The 23,681-nt window shown below is 37.6% G+C and overlaps 1 protein-coding gene across 2 annotated transcripts in view; it reads right to left on the bottom strand.

Annotated features, from left to right (window-relative positions):
• Window positions 1-452: 452 nt before the first annotated feature.
• The window catches only part of LOC129243144 (semaphorin-5B), a 55,676-nt gene continuing 32,447 nt past the window's right edge, over window positions 453-23,681 (bottom strand). The window contains exons 4-11 of one of the 2 annotated variants that reach the window (XM_054880301.1): window positions 9,496-9,703; window positions 8,877-9,053; window positions 8,633-8,776; window positions 8,337-8,536; window positions 6,432-8,254; window positions 6,207-6,362; window positions 3,753-3,955; window positions 453-3,693 (exon numbers count right to left, since the gene is read on the bottom strand). In XM_054880301.1, the coding sequence (XP_054736276.1) occupies window positions 3,451-3,693; window positions 3,753-3,955; window positions 6,207-6,362; window positions 6,432-8,254; window positions 8,337-8,536; window positions 8,633-8,776; window positions 8,877-9,053; window positions 9,496-9,703 (3,154 nt within the window). In that variant the 3' untranslated portion in view covers window positions 453-3,450. The remainder of the gene's footprint in view (window positions 3,694-3,752; window positions 3,956-6,206; window positions 6,363-6,431; window positions 8,255-8,336; window positions 8,537-8,632; window positions 8,777-8,876; window positions 9,054-9,495; window positions 9,704-23,681) is intronic. The other variant, XM_054880302.1, reaches the window with a different exon arrangement.

Here is a 23,681-nt window from a genome sequence, read left to right as displayed (position 1 = left end):
TTACACAACTTTCTCAAATCTCAAATCTTAAATGCAAAAATGGTTGCGAAGTTGGTTACCAATTGAAATTAAAACCGATTGCAAAATTTACGAAACAAAAACAAAAAAAAATTATAATAATTTAAAAATGTATGAAAAGTATTAAAAAAATTATTTAATTTACTTTCAAAACAAAAAATAAAAAATAAAAATAAAAATTTGACGAAAGCATTTTGAACTTAGCTTTAAGTTTTGAAATTGAAATTAAAACTTTTTTTTTATTTAATACAAACATATATTAGAAAACAAAAAATGTTTTAATTTCAATTGCAAAATTTAAAGTCAAGTCCAAAACTAAAACTAATTACGAAATTTAAAAAAAGGATAATTAAAAAATGTATGAAAAGTATTTAAAAAATTACATTTATTTACGATTTCCAATTTTAAATCAGAAAATTTAGTGCAAAAATAAATTTGAAAATTTAGGAATTCTATGTCAAGAGGATTCAAGCATTTAAGTCATGGCTTTAAATTTTTCTAATTTTTTTCTATGCTTTATTAATATAAACAGTTAACTGAAAAGGTTTTGAAACAAATTTTATAATTTTTAGATCTTTTCAATTTCGAAAATTTTGATACGGAGTTTTAAAGTCAAATACCTTTTTCTATGGCCTTTCTTCGGTGCTTTTCATATTTGTATAAATTTTGTTTTAGAATTTTTGGAAAAAATATATATTTTTTGTATTTAAAACGTGCTAAAAATTTATATACCATAAATAAATTTGTAATCAGAAATTTGCAAGGCGAACACCACCTTTAAGTGTTGGTAAATCAGCTGATTTGTTTTTTTTTTATTTCGCTATGTCCATGTGGCTGTCAGCACAGAATAAAACAAGGCGAATTAATGTTTTGTTTTCTACTTTTCCAATACTTTTCCGTGACAATCAAACGTATAAAACATTGTTGCTGGTCTAGTGCCACCACCTTTAATAAATGCGCATTGGAAATTTGAAATCAAAATAATCAAAAAAATAAAAAATTATTAAAAATATTAAAAAAGTCCTTTTAACTTATTTTATTTCAAAGCAGCATTTCTGCATACTCCAAATTCTTTTTCACGCACCCTGGGTGTTTAGGCCTCGTTCCGGCCTAGAGCATTTCTAATACCAGAAACCAGGCGCCGTCTGGTGTTTCCATTGGAAAGTTTGACATATTTTACCACAAGCGCCGCGCCAGCGTAAGGCATCATTTGATATTTAAGGCATTTCATTTTATTATCATGAATTTGTTGAATGAATGAAAATGGAATTAAACCTCGAACATTCTAATGAATTAATAGGCAAGAATGCATCGACAAACCAAAATCATTATATGGCGCTGTAGCCCCATCCTTTAGCACCGGAAAAAACTGATGAAGCGAACTTCAGCACACCCACCGTTGGCTCAACAAGAAATTGGAATAAGTGATTTCACCTACTATGCGATTGGGTCGTTCTCGGGCATTAGTATGAGGAGCAGCAATTAGATTTCGCATGGTTAAAAAAGTTTATTCGCATTAGATTCCGCACAATCTAAACACCGTACTGCAGTGCGACTGCATAAAGTGCTGCGAAAATAAGTTCAAGCTGATACAAAAGTGCATTCATCATCTCAGAATTTTTTTTTTTTTGAATCATCAACCATCAATGTTAATTTTTCCCTGGTTAGGCTGTAAATATAAATAGCAACCCTGGTATGTGTGATTTTAGAGCATCATGTGATTCATAGCCGTCCCTGTAGGTTCGTACAGGGTCCGACACGCGAAGTGTAACCACGTTCAGACCGCTCGCGCAGTTAGCTGGCTAAATGACAGTCAAGAATATTGTTTACAAGCGCGTGAAAGCATTTTGCCGGAGTAAACGCGAAAAAAGAATATCAGTAATGGATTTCAAACGTAATAGTGGAATTGCATTATATTTGGGTGGAAAATCACAACCAGCCATGAGCTCGAACACCTTAAAGTAAATAAAGTTTTTGTTTATCGCGCCATTACTCATTACAATGATACTGGTAGCATTGCGAAATGTCATGGAGGTGGTCATCAAAAGACTGCAACGTCACGTTGAATGGTTCCAAAGTGAAGAAGCGCTGTAACCGCAGATGGGCGCTCTCCAATCATTTTCATCGAGCGTCAATGTAAATGCGAATTATTATCGGGAAAGTATTCTGGAGTTTGGTTTAAAGTCGGTGGCAGACCATGGACGTTTCAACAGGACTCGGCATCGTCTCACAAAGCTCGAGTTAACCACGAATGGCTAAAAAACCATGGACCGTCTCAAGACCATGGTCAAGGCAAAAGGTGGTCATATCGAGCAAAAGCAAATAGATTCTTAATTTTGTATTATTTTCACACATTTTTTACCTTGAATGGAATAAAAATAATTTTCCAAACTAAATTTGTGGCCTTTTTAATTGGTTACACTTCGAGTGCCGGGCCCTGTACTCATATGTAAATAACTTCAATACTGCTTTATCGCTAGAATTTCAAAGAATTTCATCTAAAAATGTTGAAAATTAATTAAGAAATGTTCCTAATTTTTTGGTAGTCGTTGTTTGATTCTAAATTGTTTGCTATCTAAATTTTTTCATAATTTTTTGTCATTTTGAAACTAAAAAAATCTAATTGCGATAAATAAAAGTTTCATAAATTAATAAAAAAGCACAAAAAACAAAAAGTGCTTATTTGCGTTAAAAAAATTAGAAATTAATAGAAAAAAGTTTTTAATTGCGATAAATAAAATTGTAATTAATAAGGCCAAGATTGCAGCTAAGCTTATTTGTCTACGTTCTCGATAAATTTTCCCACTAAATTTATATCCTTAACTACTTTATAAATACATATACATATAAAAATTCATACACACTAAATTATGCACTATTAAAAAAAAAGTTCTTTTAAATTAAAAATAAAGACTCAATATGAGTCATTTCTGGCTTACAACTAGTAAATGCACTTCACTGGACAAACATTTCTCTTAGCAAAGCGCTTACAACAACAAATGTAGAAATCTTATTTTACTGTAGATCAACATCCTGAAAAACATATTCGAGTTGAATATGTTTTGTATTACTATTTATTCTTCTTCTTATTTTTTCGTGTTTTTTTTGTGGCAGACTTAGCGCCTCTAATGGCACACAAAATGATACTATACAACATTTCACGAAGCGTTCCGCAGACATATTTACACAATTCTACATAACCAGTTGACGTAACCAGTTTAAGACGCATCTCGGCAAGCTGCCAAGCAGCTAAGGGCACATTTGGGCAACCAAAGGTACGAGTATATTTAGTCTACTATAATAAAGGCACTGTTCACACACATCAGTGCTCAGTTGAGAAGCTTTTGAAGCGCTTCCTTTAGCCACATCCAATACGCGCTTTCACCCCTCTTGCGTGGTGGTAGTGCAATACCGCCCATTGCCTTTGCGCCACTAGAACTTCTCATCATCAATATTCGAACGATAATTGTTCAGCTGATGGGAGTTGCGCTTCAATGTGCCCGTCTCGCAGTCATTGTAGGTCTTCGCCAACACCTTGGGTGTGTGATTGTGTGTCATATTATTTCGCGTTAGTGTGCCCGTATTGCAGCTCTTCGATGGCGATGGTGAGCACATATTGAAACTGGATTGTCGTTTCACTTTCGGTCGCACCTCGTAGATCTGTAAATTTAAAGACTGCTAATATTTAGAGAGCTTCAAGTGGGTTTTAGGGTGGAGTGTATTTGACTACTTACATCCTTTGTCGGTAGACTGGAATACTGATTGGCATAGGAGTCGTAGTTGGGCGCAGCAGGTGTGTTATTCTTATTCAATCCCAGATCGATGGGTTTCATAAAACGTTTGGTCAGATAGAAAGTGCCAATGATGGTGGCGATGTAGATTATAGATACTAGTAGGATGATCCAAGGCCATGAAGTGGAAGACGATAGGCGGACGGCTGGAAGAGAGAAAAGAAAAATGCACAGTTTAGTGAGAGTGGCCGATACTCAAGTGGAAACAAATATAATATTTTTGAAGATAATCATTTAAATAGCAGCTGGCACATCGCTTGATAGCAGAAGCTCTATTCTTTGTGCCCATTTCCTTCTGCATAAAATTCAATTTTATGTTAGTAATAAGAAACTTCGACATTGTGAAACCTCGAAAATTGGCTTCTCTGCAACCAATTCTGGGGTGAATGCTCCGATTTCTAGCACACGTGCGGATTTAACACTCCGTTGGGTATCCGGGTCGAGCCAGACTTTTACGATGCTGGACGTGAATTTCACATATTTCTATTATAGCTAACGACTTCAGCTTTCAGGTTTCCTAAAAGCTTCAGGCTTCCTAAAACTAAAATTTGTATCGATTTATGGATATAACCTTTAAAAAAGGATCCTCGAAGAGGACGAAAAAATGTGAGACCCCGGTACCCAACAGCAGGTTTTATTAAAAAAGGTATCCAATGGAGGTTTAAATTTGTTTTTCAATTCTTCTGGTGCTGATTTTACATGGCCGTATGGGGTATTAGTCAATCACCGTGTTTTTTCTTAGTAAGTAAAAAGAAATTAAAGTGGGTTGATGTAAACTAATGATAAGATTTAGAAGAGTAAAGCTAGTACAAACAGCTTTAACTCCTCTTTTTCTGATAGAATAAAATTCACTCTTGATTTCGTCCACAACCATGTCGCTGATGCTGAGGACTATTTTCAGGCAGCCTTAAAGTTCAGTGTCACGGTTTTCATTATTGCTATCAGTTCAAACTGAAAGACACTACAGTAGTCGGGAAGCCGAAAACTGAAGGAGATTCCCAGATGCTCGGAATATACACCTTCGCTCACCCTGCCATCGAGCTGTGAGTCATCTGTGTATACATGGATTGACTCGCCCTGTCTTACATCGTCCCGTTCCCACTCTTCCCTCGAGGGACGTTGTAGTGGCAAGTATAGGCGGGACTGTATAGTCCACCTTATTTAAAGTGTTCAGCCTTATTGCTGCACTGCGCGCAATGTACTCTGTCTGCAGGTCTACCGGAAGGAAGTTTAATATCACATACCATATAGTGCTTCTGGCCTAAGAATGGAAAAATTAAAATTGGTGGCTGAAAATGGTTTTACTGTTTTTCAAAATATTCATCATGCGGATCAATACACTTTGGCATTTGTTTGAACTTATTTTCGAGGCACTTTCCGGTCACTTTCCAGAACGTTTCTCAAGTTGTGTGGGATCTAATGCGAACGTAACTTTTTTATCACAAGGTGATTATGGAAAATCATATTGAGGCTCTTCATACTAATACCCGAAGATACCTCAATCTCACAGTATGCGCCATGACGATTCTGCTGAATCATTTCGCCCACAGCATTAACATTTTCTAGTAGAGCAACTGATTTTGTACAACCTTATCGGAATTAGCCGCTAACAGCGACTATGTGAGTTTTCTCGTTGTTGTTGTACCAATTTTTAATGATTTTGGCTCATCGACGCATTCTTGTTTTGTTAAGCCACGTCGAAACTTCTCAAAAAGAAATGCATTGGAATGAATTTTTAAACAACTCTAATACGGCTCACACGTCAAAGCATTCTGACCGCGCTTATGGTAAAATATATCAAACTTCCCAATGGAAACACCAAAAGTACTTAAAGGCAGAGGTATAAATAGCAACCCTCGTAAACTATTAAAGAGTGATTCAAGAACATAATCAGGGGTTTGCCATTGCCTGCCGAGGGGCGATCGCTGTTAGAAAAATACGTTTTCCTCATTTTGGTCTTTCCACGATATTTGGACCTACGTTCTCTCTGAACTCCGAATGGTAGTCACACACCAACTTATTCGGCCACGGCGGTCGCCTAAATGTTTTAGTATTATCTTATCGAAATTAAATGACAATGTCTCATGATATTATGAACAAATGAAGCTCTCACAGACTACAAAATTGCACATTTTGTTGAGGCTGGTCTTTACTCGAAGTTTCTATAGTTAAAAAAGAACCGGAAAGAATACATTTCTAGCTCTATAGATCTGCATAAAGAAGTGGGTAGGAGTAGAGTAGAGATTTGTGAAGGTACATGGAACTTTACTGGTATAACCCTTCTGGTCGTAACATCAATAATCACATTGTGTATATCTCAAATATAGAATAATTTCCATTATCTTAGTTAAGAATTGCATATAAACTATGAACGATAGAGAAAAATATTGCACTCACCTTCATATTCGTTCGCCACGCATGCAGTCTTCTCAAACTCAGCACCACGGCACTCGGACGGTGAGGGCACATCTACCAAACATTTGCGATGTCTTATGCGTATTCCATCGCTGGAGCATTCCGACCAAGCGCTCCATGCACTCCAACCAACAAAATCTGCAAGCAGAAAACAAAATGCAATTAATATTTCATCCCTTTGAATGCCTTGCGAATCACGCTACTCACCAGTACAAGGCGTCATGGCACACTTTTCCTCCTCAATAGCCTTCCCATTGCACAGCTTGTCGTGGCCGCCCAGGCACCGGCGTGTGCGTCGTCTAATACCCATGCCGCAAGTCACCGAGCATGGTGACCAATCGGTCCAACAACCCCACTCATGCGCCAACACAACCTCATTCAGATTCGCTGCCGGCGCCGCGGCCGGTTCTTCACAAGCTTGTATGTTGCACACACGCGCTAGTGTGGCATGACGTCCTCGATGCTTGCCCCCACCACCAACTTCATGTAGGCGATATTGCATGCCACCACCGCAGCTAGCACTACATGGACCCCATTCACTATGCTCTTCACGCTCCTCTGCCGCTGCTGGTTGGCCAGCTGCAACCGCTGAGGCGCCGTACACCTCGTGATGCCGTTGGCAACTGCCATCCGCATGGCATGTGCGCGTCTCTTCCTTAGCTAATGATATGCGCAAGCTGTTCATATCGGTGGTACTACCACGGCAGGCGTATCTAAACCGACGCTCGACATAGGCGCCACTGGCTTCTGCGCTTTTGCGACTGTCGTTGTACTCCACCAACCAAGGCGTCCACGAACTTAGTTTCTTCACTTCGGGGCAGGCATGCACATTGCACACTTCATAGTCGATAGCACAACCTGGACATTCCTGGCCATCGTTTTGTGGCGCCGGATCGTTGCATTCGCGGCGACGTATACGAAAGCCACCGCCACACTGGGCGCTACATTCGCTCCACACACCCCAAGGACCCCAGCCGCCATCGATCGCTTGCAACTTCGGTGTGGGGCAAGGTGGTAAATGACGGCAATACATCTCCTGATGATCATCACCTACGCAGGTGCGTCCACCGTGCGCTGGTTTCGGATTGCCACACGAGCGTCGACGCGTCTTCACTGCAATTCCGCAGGACTGCGAGCAAGCGGACCATTCGGACCAGTTCGTCCAATCACCATGCACGGTACAGTTGGTCACTTCTGTTGTTATGCCATCACAGGAACGCCCACCATTTTGCGGCAATGGATTGTTGCATTCACGCGAGCGGCACATACAATTGCCATCATCATCGCCTTGCTTCTTGCATTTATACCACTCCGACCAGGTAGACCAAGCGCCGTCGATGGGTGCGTTCAAAATGGGGCACTGCAAAGTATCGGGTTGTAGCCAAAACTTGTTCAATTGCTGCACCAATTCCTGTGGCGTGCAACGCTCAATCAGCTCATTCCAACCGCAATACGGATCCATAGCATTCAGGCAGCTGCTTTGCGACACATGACGACTACAACGCTGCGCTGGTATGCGCACTAGCGACTGCTCCGTGCCAAGATACAGCGACTCGGTTACTTTCAGATACTCCATTTTTAAAATCGCGCCATCAGCGCCACTATACTCCGCCGACTGCCACACCTCAATCAGGCACGTCTGTGCACGACGCTCTTCTAACTGATGCTTGACCGACAGTTTTTTTATGCGCTTATCTTCCGTCGAAATGAACAAGACATGCACCTTCTCGGTTTTCGTATGCAATGTGTCCAAAGCTACATGCTGGAAACGCTCCAATTTAGAGTAGTACAGCGGCTGATCGGTCATTGGTTGTACGGCTTGAGCCATAAGTTGGAATTTCGATGACTCGAGCAGACGTTTGTATCGCATATCTGGCGAGGGAGTCTCACATTCGAACTGACCGCGATGAGGCATATCTACCACACGCCAATCGGAGTCGGCGGAGTCTTGGTAGCGGAATGGGCCGTCAAAGGCGGCGTTTATGGCAGAGAGATTGTACGAACAGACCGCTGAGCCATGAATGCTGTTCCTGTGTGCAGAAAACCAAAGTTATAAAGTTGATTAAAGTTAAGCCATTCAAAGAAAGTTTTTTTTTCAGTAGAACTACTTACTCTGGCGTTGAAAAGGTCGCATATAGTACATCTTCATCCGCCGAGTAGGTCATGCCGTGTATCTCATCAAAATAAAACGGATATTCGCCAGGTAGTGAGCAATTCAAGCGCGCCTTGACGAAGGAAGTCCAACTGTTTTTCAAAATGTGATCGCCCCCGACGTCATTTTTGCAAACGCGTGCAATGCGCGAGTAGATTATCTTTTGAGGAAAAAGAAAAAAATTTAATATTTATAAATATTTAATACTTAGCGCTAAACAGTATTTCAAAAAGTATATTTTTCTGTCAGCACCAACCTTGCCCCAATTGCTGTACTCCACGGCCGGCTCGCGGAAGAGGAAGTAAACAAAACTGCCAGCCTCAAAGCTGCCCACGAAGTGCGGATTATTCAGCCAATTGTTGTTGTATTGCTGCGTGCGTACAATGTGCCGATATCCGAACTGAGTGAGTAAAATGAGTAAAAAAATTAATAAAAATAAATATAAAAAACAAAATTATTAGAATCATCAGCGCATAGCAGCAGCATTGCCTTCCACTTACAATTTTCTTTGGTTGCACCTCGGTGCGCAAAATCGCCGCATCGCCACCTGAGAAATCCGTCGCTGTGCCCACAAACATTTTATCAGTGCTGGACATTAGACTCGTTATGCTCGAATGCGGATTGAAGGGACACTTTCCCACCCCATTATCATAGGCCACAATGGTAAGGTTCTCCATCTGTGCCAACCCAAAGCAATGGGAAATGAAGCATGAAACAAAAACCAAGACAAGACAAGAGATTACGAAATGCAATGAATTATTGATTGCCGCGCGAATCAAGCAAATGCAGCTAATCCAGCAAACAACCGACAATCATCAAACTCAGGCAAGCAACGCAACAACAAAACAACCAATCGACAAGTCAACTATGCAGCAAGCGAAACAAGTAGTAATCCCACCAGCTTACATGCAACTTGCTAATATTTGCGGCTAATGTTTATTTCACTGGCTGTAGATTTGTTTTTTGTTTTTGCCATTTCGATTTTTTTTTGTTTTTGTTTTTATAGTGGACTTATGCCAACGCTTGATTGCTGGTTGCGTTGATTGTTGTTGATTGTAGTTACTTTGTGGTGTTTTGTTTTATTGGTTATTTCTTAAGATATGTGTTTCGAGTACCAACCTGGCGCCATGAACATTGCGGCTGAAAGGCGTTCGTCCCACACGCGTACAACTGATTCTCACCATAGCTTTGCAGTACGCGCACATAGTTGCGACACAAACGCTCCGACTGGCCTTTTACCTGACAAATGCCGATCTGTTCGGGCGGTGCTGCCCAAATGGCACGCTCCAGTGGCTCCAAATCGAAGGACATGCGATAAATTGAGTCGCTGTAAGTATTAAAAAAAAAATAAAAATAAAAAATGAAAAATATAATTGGTTATTTTTGGATTTTATGCGAATGCCTAAAAAGTGTGTGGTTGTTAGATTTGCCAGCAAAAAAACAAATAAATAAATAAAAAATAAAAACAACGAAAATAAAATGTATGGAAAATATGTAAATATAAGAATGCTTGAGGGATTTATGCGTTTTAAGAGTGGTTGCGAAGGCTTTGAGCACTTTTAATTTTATGTCTTTTAATTCTAATCAGTTGTTGAAGTGGACAACTTTATAAACGAGTGCAAACATATAGAGCATTTGCTGCAAGCAAGTCATAAGCCAAAAAACAAAGTTGTCGAGAAAAACAGCATCCAAGTTTTCAATTTACTATGCCCGCCTATAAAAGGTAGAAACACATACTCATCTATTTAGGTAGGTAAGTAGATGGGTGAAATGGTTGAAGTGCCATTCTGGCACTCCCCAAGTATCACTAAAGCGCCGTTCTGATACTATTATGAGACCTCCAACAGGCAGATATCTACAGCCAACCAGAGGTGTTGATGTAATGGAGATGGGATTTAGATGGTCGCACTGCCCACTATTAGAAAACAGTTTTTCTATGATTTTGCTCTTTCAGCACGGAGATTCAAACCTACGCACTACTGAAAACTATATGTAACATAACGTAAAAATATATACCAAAACTTGCATTAAAAGTACGTGGGCTCATCCGAAAATGAGAATAATACGAAATAGAAAAAATTTTACTGTTCTATTCCAGAAAATCATTTATTTTTAGGATTTTTTCTTTTTTTCTGGTTAAAGTTTAGCGTTTCTTTTTTAAAGTTAAGCGTTTCATCTTTTAATTTGCACGTGCTTTTTCTCTTACAACTAACAAAGTATTCTCACATACACCGTCAGGTATGAAATCCAATGCCGTCCATTTTGGTCCATTGGCGGTAAAAATATACTACAAAAACCAAAGACATAAATCCAAGTACGGGTATAAAGAATGCTTGGCATTGTTCTATATGAAAGAGAATACTCAAGAATACAGTCAGCAAAAAAATTTCATAAATTAACTCGACTTTTAAGCCACCCCAAACTTACACGTTATTAGATCAAATTTCAATGGGCTGTAGCCCTGCATATTTGAAAGTTTTCTAAAAATTTTGATTAAAAAGTTCGGGTTTTTAGTGGGCATTTATTTATTTGCACTAAGTTTTAAATTTGGAATTATATCATTTTTGCAGGAGAATGAATTAGGTTTTCATAAAAAGATTATTAAATTTAAATAAGAAACAAATAAATTTTCAAAACTAGTCAAAACGTCGCGGTGCTGTAATTATTAAACTCAATGTATAAAAGGCCACGAAAAACCAGATGAGCTTCTGCGAAAGAGTACTTCCGTACCACATTCACTGAGCTGTAAAAGTGTGGGCAAGACGCTCGCTCCCTATAAGCTCTTGATCAAGGAATACTTGTACTTCCGTTTCTGCAACTCAGCTAAACTTGTGTGGCCAGATTGGGGTATGAGCAGAGAAATACTCAGAGCACTCAGTTATATAAGGAGAGCGGCAGAGATACTAATATGACCAAAAAGGGGTGGAGCGTAGAAACCAGGAAAATTTGAAAATACGGCAAATGGCTCATAAATAAAATATAGAAATTGAATCCATGTGATATCATAAATGTATCGTAGGTGATGGATCGGTAGCTGTGTGGGCTTTATGGCGATATAATGCAGTGAATAAAGATCCAGCTTTTAACCACGGCCATAAACCATATTTTTCTCTTAAGGCAAGTGACTCCAAACTTAAAAGCCCCCCAATCACTACTCTTCTCAGTTTTGTCTGCATTCGTTTCCTCTAATATGATCAAGTAGCCGGTCTTACGCCTATTTCCAAAGACTTCTACATACATTCATATATTTCAAATCCATGTAATCCCAATCTGTTATCCGAAGGCACGTAATGTGTGGCCTCAATTTATTTAAAATCGACTAAAGCCCGAAATGGCGTTGGCTGGCTAACAAATTACATTTTAAAGCTTTGTTTATATGAATCTACTTCACTCCAGCTAAGATGAAAGAATTCAAGGTCGCATGCAAATTTTTCTTGCATTCAAAATTTCAATGCCATAACTCATAGCATTACGCAGTTCATTTGGCATGAAGGTGGGAGGGACCCAGTCGACTGAAAATTACAAACGCTTAAGATCATGACGTTTATGGATGAAAAGCTTAGACACGCTAATACTTTTGTTAGTATTATTATAAGTACACACAAAATATATTAAATGATATACAGCAAAAACTTAAAAATATGCATCAGCAGACGAAAAAAAAATTATAAAAAAATGCCCAAAGAAATGCATTTGCGCAGGCGTCAACAAGTGTGTCGCGCGCCGTCGCTATTGCAGCCGTCAACTATGCTGAGCAAAAAAAATAATAATAATAAAACACTTGCAAGAACGATTACGAAAATATTCAACGACCAACTGCCTCACTTTAAGTTTGTGCCACACATTTTTTAATAACCCGAAATTAAGTAGTTTTTCGCGGAAAAATAAATAAGCAAATACGAAAATATGCAAATTGCCAAAATGAGAAGAAAAGAAGCGAACAAGTTTTTTGGCGTTGCAAATATCGCCCGAATGATTCGTTGATTGCATGACTTACTGACTGACTGCCCGGCTAACTGACTTGCACACTAACTACTTGACCAACTTGCAGCCAGCTTTTTTGCACCTGCTCTCCACCTGCTCCACCGTCATCGTCCGTCTGTAAATGCGCGCTGGCTGTTGCTGCCATTTAATTACGAATGCGAATGTAAAATTTATGCGTGAGAGTGCGCACATGTTTGCAACGTGCAACACGAACAACAATACAACAATTCAACAATACAACAACTCAATAGTACAACAATACAAACAACAGCTACTTTTGTCGCTTGTTAAGTTGACTGCAATCGCCATCAAATCGCCCAAATCAACGACAGTCAGACAACCAACAAATAGCGCCCGCGGCGGTAGTGAACCGCTTAATGTTGTACAACAAGCGGCAGTTCACTTGGCACGCGGTTGATTTGCGGCAGCCGCAGTGACAGCGCTGATCGCAACACAGGCCGGTGCAGTAGTGGCAACTCTGGGGGCAAACTGCTTGCGCAACAACAAACGTTAGCAACTTCAGCAGCAATGGAGGGTATTTGGCAGCAGCGGTAGTAAAAGAACGTCGCCATCGAGGCGCTAGGCAGCCGCCCACACGTGGCGGCCAAAGAGTGCAGCACTTAGGTCGCCGAAAGAAAGAATAAAATAAAAATTGAAAGCTTAAAAGTATTGCTGGCGTCTAAAAGCCGCATTGAATGCTATTAAACTAGATGTATGCGCTTGTTGTTGTTAGATTTTTATAAAACTAATATTACTATACATTTTATTTTATTTCCATTTTAAACCGTAGTAATGTATGTAAGTTTACGCAAACTGCATTTTATGGGCACTACGCTTTGTGACTGAGCCAAATTTTCCATGACTTTTTTGTGTTTCATCTGACACTGCTGGGCACTGCTGGTGCGCGTATTCGAAAGCAATAGTTGCGCATGCGCCTGCAGCGCTGTAACAGAATGTTTTGCATGTGTCGCCAGCAGGCGATAAAATTTCATAAATGACAATTTTGGTTGCAAGGTGCGCAGAAAGAGCAGGCAAATGTAAAGGTAGATGTCGAAAAAGGCATGTGACTGGGAAAGCGTCTACGGGTATTGTAAAATAGTAATAAATAAATGAAAGTAGAAGAAATAGACGAGTAAGGAGAATATAGAAGCATTTAAATGGCATAAAATCAATGTAGGAAAGACAAACTGTTTAAGGGGCTACATACGTCCAGCAGCCCCAAAAATGCGCTAAAAGAAAAGCTGTATTCAGAAGAGATAACAATAGAAATAAATATTTAAAAAATGTATACAGTGTTTACTAGTACTTGAACTTTGTAAAAAAAAAATATTTTCATTTTTCTTAACAAAAGTTAGTATACAAAATTCAGGTAACCCAAAGCACAATGAAAAAAAGTTGATCCACGGTCTCCTTCATTTCTCCTTGAAATGATGATGGATCCGTCAAAAGTAAAAAAAATTCTTGTAAAATAAATTTGTGGTTATAGTCGAGCCGGATTTTTAAATTTCGAAAAATTTTGCAATTAAAAAAAAGGAATTAATTAATTATATTTATAAAAATATATAAATATATAATAAAAATATCAAAAATCAAATCAAACTCTTGAAAACTCTTTCGAATATTAAAAAAAATATTAAATATCATGCAGACCGTGCCGGAAAAAGTAGTTTCGAAAAAAACAAGTTTACAGTTTGATGTACAGGAGGACCGCGGACCGCTCTCTACCTAGTTAATGGGCTGTAGAATCTATAATAATGAGAACTTCCGCATGAAATTTTCACAGTATATTCTTCAGATACTATGCTATCGAAATATCGAAAAAAATCGATTTTTTGAAAATTTTGAACGTACGTTACGCCTTAAGCGATGGAACTTAAGAACGGGTACCAAATTGTTATTCATGCAACTAGCCTTTCAAATAATATATAAGTATATATGCATAAGTAATCCATCTACATTCTACGTTCTACGTCTAACGTGTACATTCTATGTTCTACGTCTAACAACAACAAGTGTAACTATCAGCATATAAAACATAATATTTGAAAAGTAAAACTGACTACCACTAGTAACTTGAGGGAAAAGCCATAGTTGCAAAATTACAAAAATACTCCAGCTACTTAAAAGATGACACCAACAACAATGGAAGAGTTTAAACTGCATTTAAATTTAACCAATTAAAAACAATTACAACAAGAATGGAATTTAGAAATGGTACCAGAGGCAGATTTTAGAAAGGGTTTTTCAATGCAAATGATGCCTAGATGTCAGTAGTGAATAACACTTTTTGTGTCATCTTTGACATTTGTCAAGTACACAACGCGTTAAAATTATTGAAACATATTATGAAAATGGACGGTCTTTAAGAACAATATGAGTATATCGCAAAATTCGTAATTTTTTGGTGAAACTAATTGCCCGACGAGCCGGCAATTCAAAGGTTGGTGTCAAAATTTCAGGTAATACCAGGGTCTGTCGAGGATAGAAAAAGGAATGGGCAAACCAAAAGCTGGACTTTCTGTTGAGAATATCATTGACGTAGCGCAAAGTTTTGCTGGACAACCTTCAGCATCGGCAACTCGACGTTCTCAACGATGAGGCATTCATGAATCGACTGCATGGCGGACTTTACCTGTAGATGTGCTCATAGTGCTCTTTTAAATGATGTAATTTTTTATATACTCGTATAATTGTTAATAGCCGTATTTATACACAAAAAAAAATAAAGAAACTTGAAATAATCTAAGTTTTTACATATTTTATTTTAAAACAACATCTAGGCGAGTCTTTGGAAAAACCCTTTATTTCAAAAGTTTCAACGATATCATATCAAAATATATGCAATTAATATTAATATACATATATCGGGCGCCGTAGCCGAATGGGTTGGTGCGTGACTACTATTCGGAATTCACAGAGAGAACGTTGGTTCAAATCTCGGTGAAACAACAAAATTAAGAAAAACAGTTTTCTAATAGCGGTCGCCCCTGGGCAGGCAATAGCAAACCTCCGAGTGTATTTCTGCCATGAAAAAGCACCTCATAAAAAAATATCTACCGTTCGGAGTCGGCTTGAAACTCTAGGTCCCTCCATTTGTGGAACAACATCAAGACGCACACCACAAATAGGAGGAGGAGCTCGGCCAAACACCCAAAGAGGGTGTACGCGCCAATTATATATATATATATATAATGTTATTTAAAAATTTATACCGAACTCATAATTATAATTGGCATACACATAGGCATTATTAAGAAAAATATTAAACAATTTTTTGTTTATGCTGCTACAAAAACAACAACAAGGCATTTATAGGCAACTAATTTCATTGAACCACAACTTACTGCCAACATAAATACAATGTACAAGCGACAGAAAAAATTACAGCCAACAGACAACAATTTGACAATAAAATAAAAACGGAAAAAAAGTTACAACCAACTGACTAGCATTTTACAACAAAATAAAAACGGAAAAAAATTACAACCAACTGACATACATTTTACAACAAAATAAAAAGACAAAAAAAATTACAACCAACAGACAAAAGTTTTACAATAAAATAAAAATGCAAAAAAAAAATTAAAACCAACTGACAACAACAAAATAAAAACGACAATAAAAACTACAAAAATATTTTATAATCAAAAAACAACTTGAATTAAAATAAAATGCTAATTACAACCAATGGATAAGGGATGCTTGCAGGGTAATTAGAAACCATCCATAACAACTATCGGAAGTAAGTTTTCAGATAGTCAAGCAGCCACGTTAGATTTAAAGTCACCTACAACCAATTCAAAAATCGTCAGACAATGCACAGAAGAATTTAATGCTGTAGCGCATGACTGACATCACTCTCATCTGGGTAGCTGACCATAGGAACATAGAAGGAAATGAGAAAGTTGATGAACTGGCAAGGCAGGGGGCATCAAATAACAAATTCGAAGCGGTAGAAATAGGCTGTCCACAAGGCGTGCGCAAAAGGGATATCCAGAAGCAGGCCGTTGACAGATGGACTAACACAGAAATAAATAACTGGCGCAATTTCAACAAATCCAGAGCTGAGGAGTTATTAAGAAACTCACGAGTAGATATATTCAGAAGTGCGTCCACAATAACCGGCCATTGGCCTTTGGGAGACCATGCCAGCAAGATGGGATGCCCTTCAACAATAGATATAGAAGCTGCAATCAATAAGAAGCTAAGAAAGTAGTTGAGAAGTTTTATATGTATGTATATGAACATACAGCGCAAAAATTCCATGAAAATCCTCCACAACATCGCAATGCATTAACAATAACAACAGCAACAAGTACACGCAAAAGAATAGTTGTTGCAAGCAGAAAGTGCTAAGAATATATAAGAAATAATAACATCAATTTACGATATTCGATTATAAATAAGTTCAACAGCTCAGCAATAATATAATGAGCCCCAAAAACAATGAACTAAATAGTTTTTGCTGCAACAATAGCACCAAAAACCCATTAAATGAAAGACAAAAAATGTTGATGCAGCAAAAAAGGAAACGGCGAACAACATTTTTCAGCTGCACGGTGGGGTCGCTAAGCTTCAGCAAGCCGCCAGGGCTTTGATATGCCGCCAACACTGCGCTAAGCTTCAACTCTTTTTTGTTAATATACATTTTTGTTGTTGCTACAATTTTAGCTAAGTAATCTTAACGTGTGCCAATAAAGTAGCTAGACAAATTTTGATTAAAAATAAAAAACCACACTACTGTTCAAAATTGTTTAATTTTTTTTATTTATAAAACATATGATTGTTACACAAAAAAAGCATTACTTGTATAGTTCCAAAGGACCATGGTCTTCTATTTTCCGAAGCTTTGATTTGATACCTCCAATCATCTTTTGGACGACGTTCATGTCCACTTTCCTTGCACATAATTTGATCCTGTTCTTCAACTGTTGATTTGATTTAGCTTCCCAGCCATCTTCGTACACTTTCTGGCAAAGTAGAGTCCAAAAATTTTCAATTGGTCTGGCCTTTGGGATGTTTGGTGGGTTAGCACATTTCGGACCAAATTTTATATTATTTTCTGACATCCACTCTAAGGTCTGTTTAGCATAATGACTACTTGCTAAGTCAGGCCAAAAGATGTAATTACCATCAGAATTCTCGGATTTGATAAATTTTTTAAGTTTTGTAAGGCATTTTTGAATGTAAATGTCACTTCTTATGGCAGGAGCTGTGGAATCTTGAAGATAAAGTTGAGAGAGTCCTTTGGAAGATATGGCAGCCCAAACTAAAACTTTCGGTTCAAATTTAGCTTTAGGAGCAAACTTAATATTATCAGGAGTATTCTCTATGTTGTTTGTATAAAATCCACAGTTTTGGTCTCCGTTATTCCAAGCAAACGTAAAATATTTCTCATCATCGAGAATCACCTCAACATCGCCAACAAAATAGCTACGGCGGAGCAATCTACATTTCTTTGGTATTTCTTCTAGTTGTTTATCACTATATTTTGGAACCGTTACCCTTTTGTGATAATTAATACCACTTTTCAACAAATTTTGACGTACCGTCTCTTTAGAAATACCAAACTTTCGACCTAACTTGCGGTTTGATGCACCTTTTTTGTCAATAGCAGCTTTTTGCAGTTTTTTTTAATTGTTTTGCGTTCAGAACTTTTGGGCGACCTGATTTTTTCACTCCTGAGGGAGCTATCCCACTATCAAAACGTTTAAAAATTGAATAAATTGTTGAACGTGCAATATTTTCCAGAAAAAAGTGTTGCAAAACCTCTTTTTTTGAATGCTGTCCAAGCATGTCATAAATGCGTTGACGTAAATGGTCTTGGTTTGCGACCTTCATGTTAAAAAAAAATTAATTTAAATAATTTTTTAATTAAAGGCCATAAACTAATAAATAATTTAAGGATTAAATGAAAAAGATATTATTCACCACTCTTAGGTTCTAATAAAAAGGAATTTGTCCAGCTACTTTATTGGCACACGTTATTATTTGTTTTCATTTGAATTTTTTTAATTTTATTTTTAATTTAATTTTTTTACTCTCATTTGTTTCTTTCGAATTTTTTCAACAACATTTTTTTTTGTTCTCAATTTACAAACTATTTTTCCTATTCCACACATTCTTTGTTTTTTTATAAATAATTCCTATTTTTTTTCAATCAACACCACCATTAGCACCAAGCACCAACAACCACTTTGTCGCCATACATACAGTCCGCCGGTGCTGCACTGTCGACCATGTCCAGCGCTGGTTATTGCATGTCCATGGCTACGTAAGCTTTATTGTTAGTGTTGTTGCTACAAAATATTTCACAGTTGTACTTGGTGCTGTAGCAATTGTTACAATAGCTAATTTCATTGTTGTACTTGTACTCGCATTACGTACTTGCTGTCGTGTGGCGCACGCGCAGTCTCCGCTGTGGCCACGAACATATTGACAACTGAAATCGATCACTTTTTGAGGTCTTACTCAATCGCTTACCAACTATGCTGCAATTGGCAGCGAAGATTAGTTTTCGTTAGGCATTTGGCCGCTGATCGGCCAGTTTACGGCTGTATTGCATTTGTATTGATCAATTAATTTTTTTCTTAATAGTTTAATGCATACCTAAGCATATCCATTTTTTCTTAATTTTGCCCAATTATGAGCGCAAATACTTCGTGCCATATATTTCAAATAAAATATTTAGTTTCAATAATTTCAGACAATTTGTAGAAAGGAAACATTTAACACGCAAAACCTTTTAAGAAATTCTTAGCTAATTTTATTTGCCGGGTATATTTGAATTGCGCTTTTTAAGCGATTTATTAAAAAAAAAAAATATTTTCTTCTACTGTGAATTGAGAATCCAGTCCGGCGAATGAGTAAGTAAGCTGGTAATTAAAATATATTTTAATATGAACGGCATACAATATTCAAGTTCATTACATGCTTTTTAAGTAAATCGCATTTTATGTTGCTTAGGGCTTACTTAAGACTTGGGGCTTATACCCCATATTATTGATCCAAGCAATAACACAATAGTTATGCATGCACATAACCAAGTAGTCCTAATATAAATTAAACCAACTTTCTTTTACTTAATAGACTACTGGGCTAATAGCTCTGTGAGGAATGGCGAAGTGCTGCGCATTCACTTTCTTTTAGTCCTCAGTTTGATGGTTATTTTTCAGTTTTACAGTTTGATTCCCATTTAGTTATCTGAGTAGATCTTGTGGTGCCAGACATTGCGAGTATCGGTTCTTGTGAAAAAAAAAATATATATATAAAGTGGCGCAAAATTAATCATGCCATTTGGGTTTTGAACTATTTTTACTAAATAACCTACATCTTCCGATAGGGTGATTAATTTTGCGCCAGCTGATATATAATTGGCGCTTACACACTTTACTGGCTGTTTGGCCGAGCTCCTACTTTTATTTGTGATGTGCGTCCTGTGTTTTTCCACAAATTGACTAAAAATTTTTTGCTGCCTGCGAACGAAAGTCGGAAGTGATTTTTTCGAAAAAGAAACTTGCATAGTCTAGATGATTGCAATAGTCAGAGAGAAATCAATTTGGAAAGCTGCTTTTATTTTAGTAGCGTAGCACCAGCAAGATCTTCATGCTTAATTAATGCCACTCAGAGCATTTCTGAGGCTACAAATTTGCCTGATGTGAGAGTCTGATTGGACTATTCTCCTGATTGGTCTATTCTCAAAAACTTGGGCAGGCAACCAGAACGAAATAAAGGGTATTTTTTTAAGAGCTATAGGAAAGATTTTCAATAAAACAAATTATTGAATCATTATTAATGAAATTATTTAAATCGATAGTGCAGTCCATATAATTTAATGTTTTAAGATTATTTCATGCAAATGTTGACCGCGACTGCGCTTCAAATGGTCCATCCGCTTAGTCCAATTTTGGCATACTCTTTTCAATGTTTCGGCCGGTATCTCACATATAAATGCTTTAATGTTGTCTTCCAATGCGTTAATTGAAGCAGGCTTGTTTGAATAGACATGAGCTTTAACATAGCCCCACAAAAAAGAATCTAAAGGCGTTATATCGCATGATCTGGGTGGCCAATTGACAGGTCCCGAACGTGAAATAAAATGTTCACCGAACTCGCCTCTCAACAAGTCCATTGTTGCGCGTGCTGTGTGGCATGTGGCACCGTCTTGCTGAAACCACATGTCATGCAAGTCACGCTCTTGCATTGTGGGCAAAAAAAGTTGGATATCACGGTAGCCCTCACCATTCACAGTTACGTTACAATTCGCAGCATCTTTGAAGAAGTACGGTCCAATGATACCTCCAGCCCATAAACCGCACCAAACTATGACCTTTTCTGGATACATTGGTAGCTCTTGCAATTCTTCTGGCTGATCTTCACTCCAAAATCGACAATTCTGCTTATTTACGTACCCATTGGTCCAAAAATGAGCTTCGTCGCTGAACACAATTTTTCGATAAAAAAGTGGATCTTCGGCCAATTTTCCATGAGCCCATTCACCAAAAATTCTGCGTTGCGGTAGGTCGTTCGGCTTCAATTCTTGCACCAGCTGTATTTTGAAAGACTTCACACCTAAATCCTTTTGCAAAATTTTCCACGTTGTTGAGTAACAGAGACCCAATTGCTGCGAACGGCAATGAATCGATAATTGAGGGTCATCATTAACACTGGCCGATACAGCTGCGATATTTTTTTCAGTTCGCACTGTACGTAGGCGTGTTGGTGGTTTGATGTCAGAATAGCTCGAATAGCCGCTTCAGTGAGTCGATTAAACTGACCATAAAATGGAAGAAGCGCGCGATAAACTTTCTTAACAGAACACGCATTTTTATAATAAAATTCAATGATTTGCAACCGTTGTTCGTTTGCAAGACGATTCATGGTTAAATTATAGACCAAACTGAAGATGTTTGACAGTAAAACAAAACACGAAATGTGCGTCAGGTGCTTAAACCAACTGTTTAAAAAGATAATAGCTAAAAAATCACTCGTTACTTACACGGAGTATTGTAATACCAAATCAGAGTTCATTCTCGTAATAAATGCCTTAAATGTACTTTTACATCAGCAAACGCGACCTAATCTTAAGAAGTCTAATAAATCCAGCTCTTAGTTGAAAGGCTTTTCCAGGTGACTGTGAATAGACTATTTCCAGGCAATTCTATCAGAGCGTGGTCTGCCGTAAACTTAGTCACTTTCGAATATATCTGATTCTTTTAAGTTTGGAATAAACTACCATTTCTTTCTACCTCATTTCTTCCACTCAATATTCATCAATCAGATTTCAGGATAAACAACTTCAACTATTAAACATCACGTAAATGACACTCTGTCGTTACTCTCCTCATAGCCTAAATTGTAAGCTTGTAAAAGAAATAGATCTGCATCGTGCACACACGCACATTGTAGTAATAATTTTTTTAGTGACTAGAGCTATCGATCAAACAATCGTTGCCATAATCTGCAACATATGAACTGCATATTAAATTGCAATACGGACAAAACAATTCAAAGCATTCCTTTGGCGATCGTGATCCATCAGCCATCATTAGCGATTGCAATTCAGAGCAAATTTTAAGTGCAAAAATTAAAATTCCACATCCGGTATTCGATTGCTTACAGCGACTGCATAGCAACTGCCATAAAACGACTTTAACTGTTGAGCTGTTGTTGCTGCTGCTGCTGCTACTTCTGCTGCTGGTTTCAATGCAATATTACAAGTGACCACATACCATACATGTCAAGTTCAGCAAATATTGAAGTGAGCAGCTGAGCAACATTTGAAAGCAACAAATACCACAATCACAGTGCAAACTCACTGAGCAATAATAAAAAATGAGAAATTATAATACTTAACTGACAGTGAGCGACTTAGTGCAGGTGAAAGATGGAGAGCAGTGTACAGTTCAGAGAAAAACGAAGCAAACAAAAACAAGGATCATTTCTCATGGTAACTACGACAAGTGGATTTCATAGGCGGATATATGAGTGAAGTATGCATTTAGCTACCTGTGTATGTAAGTATGTGTACATTCTTTTAGAGAGCTGTGTTCGGCCACAGGCAACCGGTCAACGTGATTTTCATTTCGTCGTTTTGTTTTGTTTTTGATTTGTCTCCCATTTGTGTGTGTGTGAGATTGTCTCTGGCATAAGACGGTCATTCAACTGCAAGGCAAACAGGTACGTATATTACACCAACGTTAGCCAGTGTGTTGCACACAACATAAAACAACAACAAAGTAAAAATTAAAAACAAAGAATTGAGATGGCTGTTGCGCTTTTACTGCTTGACTGTTGCTTGCCGATGCGATTTTTGTTGTTCTTATGGTAAATAAACAGAGGCGTTGCAACCCACTGATAGTGCAACCGTCAAATGAATTTCTAGCTCTTTTTTTTAATATTATATATTATACAGATCTAATACATACACACATACATATATTTCTTTATGACTAGATAGTAGCCCCATATTATAGCTCCTTATACGAGTTTGTATCTCATTGTCCACTGAGCAAGCGATCAAATCAGGCGATTGGTTAGTCGGCTCGCGGTTGGCATGGTCGCAGCTGTGGTGAAGTAGAAAGCAGTCTGCGGTCGAATACAAATCTTCAATATAAAAAAATTGTTTATGTCTGTAAAACCTTTATTCTCAGCCCTTTCTACTTCCTTGCGGTTGACAAAGCCAGTCCGACTTACACGATTGTCGCAATGTACATACGTACATATGTATGTATGTATATGAAAATTAAAAAGCAGCAGCAATAAAATGAAACAGTAGCAAAGCCATAGTTAGAGGTGTTAGGAAATGTGTACTACTCAAACGCGCATGCGCGAAGACCTTTTCAAGTGAACAAGCAGATTGCAACATACATACAAATGTTCCATATTTATTTAAGAGCATGTATGTATGTATGTACCAGTGCAGCTTTGCCACAAGTATGAGTGACAATCGTTAAAAAATGATTCAAACGTCAACCATGAAGTAAAGATCAGTGTTAATAACTATATAACAGACAGGGTTTTAATATCCAGGGTATTGATCAACTAAATTGGAAAAAAATAATATATTTTGAAAATAAGTTATGAATATAAGTGAATTATTCTTTTGTGATAGGTGAAATTTGAAAATTTTATATCTGATTTGAAATAGCAGATGTGAAATAATTAAAAATGTTAGTTTACACTTTCTCTTCCAAAAAAGGATTTGTTTTGTTATGGCATAAATGCAGAAAAATCTCCAATAATAAGTGTACAAGCCCATGAGGAGTTGCCTGCTCTTCCATCGATCGTGTCCCAGATGTTGGATAGGGAAGCCTTGGCAT

This window comes from Anastrepha obliqua, chromosome 3 (genome assembly GCF_027943255.1).
Source record: "Anastrepha obliqua isolate idAnaObli1 chromosome 3, idAnaObli1_1.0, whole genome shotgun sequence".
In the NCBI taxonomy this organism is placed as follows: domain Eukaryota; kingdom Metazoa; phylum Arthropoda; class Insecta; order Diptera; family Tephritidae; genus Anastrepha; species Anastrepha obliqua.
The sequence above is the reverse complement of the archived record's forward strand: the minus strand, read 5'-3'. Positions and strand labels throughout refer to the sequence as shown.